Source organism: Aythya fuligula, unplaced genomic scaffold (genome assembly GCF_009819795.1).
Source record: "Aythya fuligula isolate bAytFul2 unplaced genomic scaffold, bAytFul2.pri scaffold_97_arrow_ctg1, whole genome shotgun sequence".
NCBI lineage: Eukaryota > Metazoa > Chordata > Aves > Anseriformes > Anatidae > Aythya > Aythya fuligula.
The window spans coordinates 2,176-3,550 of record NW_022474022.1 but is presented as its reverse complement, the minus strand read 5'-3'; the positions used below and the strand labels follow the sequence as shown (position 1 = coordinate 3,550).

At 53.5% G+C, this 1,375-nt stretch overlaps 1 protein-coding gene across 1 annotated transcript; it reads right to left on the bottom strand.

Moving 5' to 3' along the window:
- Positions 1–583: 583 nt before the first annotated feature.
- LOC116501750 (dynein light chain 1, cytoplasmic-like) lies at positions 584–775 on the bottom strand. Its single transcript, XM_032207324.1, has one exon. The coding sequence runs from the start codon at positions 773–775 to the stop codon at positions 584–586; it is 192 nt and encodes a 63-aa protein (XP_032063215.1).
- Positions 776–1,375: the final 600 nt, after the last annotated feature.

Sequence of the window (1,375 nt, the reverse complement as noted above, 5' to 3'; positions counted from 1 at the left end):
AAGCAAAAGCAACACAGAGAGCAAAACGTCAAGCCCAGGCAGGAGAGAGGCAAGGATGTGAGAAGCCTGGGCCGGGGCAGGAAAGAAAAGGGTCCTGTGGGATGGGATGAAGAGGAAGACGATGTCATCCTCAACTCCAGGATCAAGCCCACGTTCCCCAGCCTCTGCGAGGAACCACAAGCCTTTCCCCACAAATAGGGCAGCTCATCCAGCAGTGTGGGCAGGGAGGCCTGAGTGGCACCATCAACAGCATCTTGCTGCTTCTTTTCCGTAGATGGCTAGAGAACTCTGAAAGTCCAAACTCCTCCAACAGCTCTACTAGCAAAGATGAAACCTTTAAGAAAAATAAATAAATAAAGACAAGGAAGACTTTTTTTTTGGTATTTTTCCTTTTTATATCCACAATGTAAGACCTTCTGCTATAGCATAATCCCTGCCATTGCCCTTGAAGACCAAGGTTTGTTTCCTCAGGAAGGCTGAAGTAACCAGCCATAGGAGCCAGCAAAGTCCTGTAACCAGATGCAAGTGTCAGGAGGAGCCCATGGTTCTAACCAGACTCAAAAAGAATAGCAACTTGGCTGAGCTAGAAGGAGGTGAAGTGCTTGCTCTCAGGAGTCACGTAGCTGCCACAGTTCCCTCCTGTGATGCAGTGCCAAGTGGGATTGTATTTCTTGTCAAATTCCTTCCTGATGTGCGCAGCAATGCCCTTCTCGATGTGCTTCGCCAAGGCCTGAGTGGCGCAATCAACAGCATCTTGCTGCTCCTCCTCTGACATGTCCGCATTCTTGATGCCTGCCTTTCAGACAGTCGCGGTTGCCTCCGGGGCTCCGCTCGTGACGCCACCGCTCCGCTTTTGGGGGATTTGCTTCCAGGGCCTGGGAAAGTTGGGGATGCAATCTCCCACCACGTGCACAGGCACTTTGCAGCGAACAGGGAACACAACCTATACCAGCAGCCCTGGGGGACGTGGCACACACAGGGTGCAGAGTGACACCAACAAGAGCAGTGGAGGTCCAGACAGTCATGGAGAGCAGGTGGACCACTGCTTTGCCAGGATCCCCAGGAACGTGAAGGAACAACGGCTGCCGGCAGAGCCCCTGTCCCAGCCAGCCCAGGCAGGGGTGAGAAGCAAGGGCAAAAGACACAGCTAAACATCAAAGCCAGGCAGGAAAGAAAGGAATCCTGTGAGATGGCATGAAGAGGAAGAGATCATCATCCTCAGCTCCTGGATCAACCCCAGGTTCCCCAGCCTCTGCGCAGACCCACAGGTTTTTCCCCAGGAAGAGGGCAGCTCAGCCAGCAGCGTGGACAGGGAGGCTGAAGCACAAGAAGCAGAACACCCAGCAAGCGCCTCTCCTGGCTCACTGGAGTCCAC

Coding starts and splice junctions, on each gene's coding strand:
- LOC116501750 (XM_032207324.1), bottom strand. CDS start 775: ATGTCAGAGGAGGAGCAGCAAGATGCTGTTGATTGCGCCACTCAGGCC.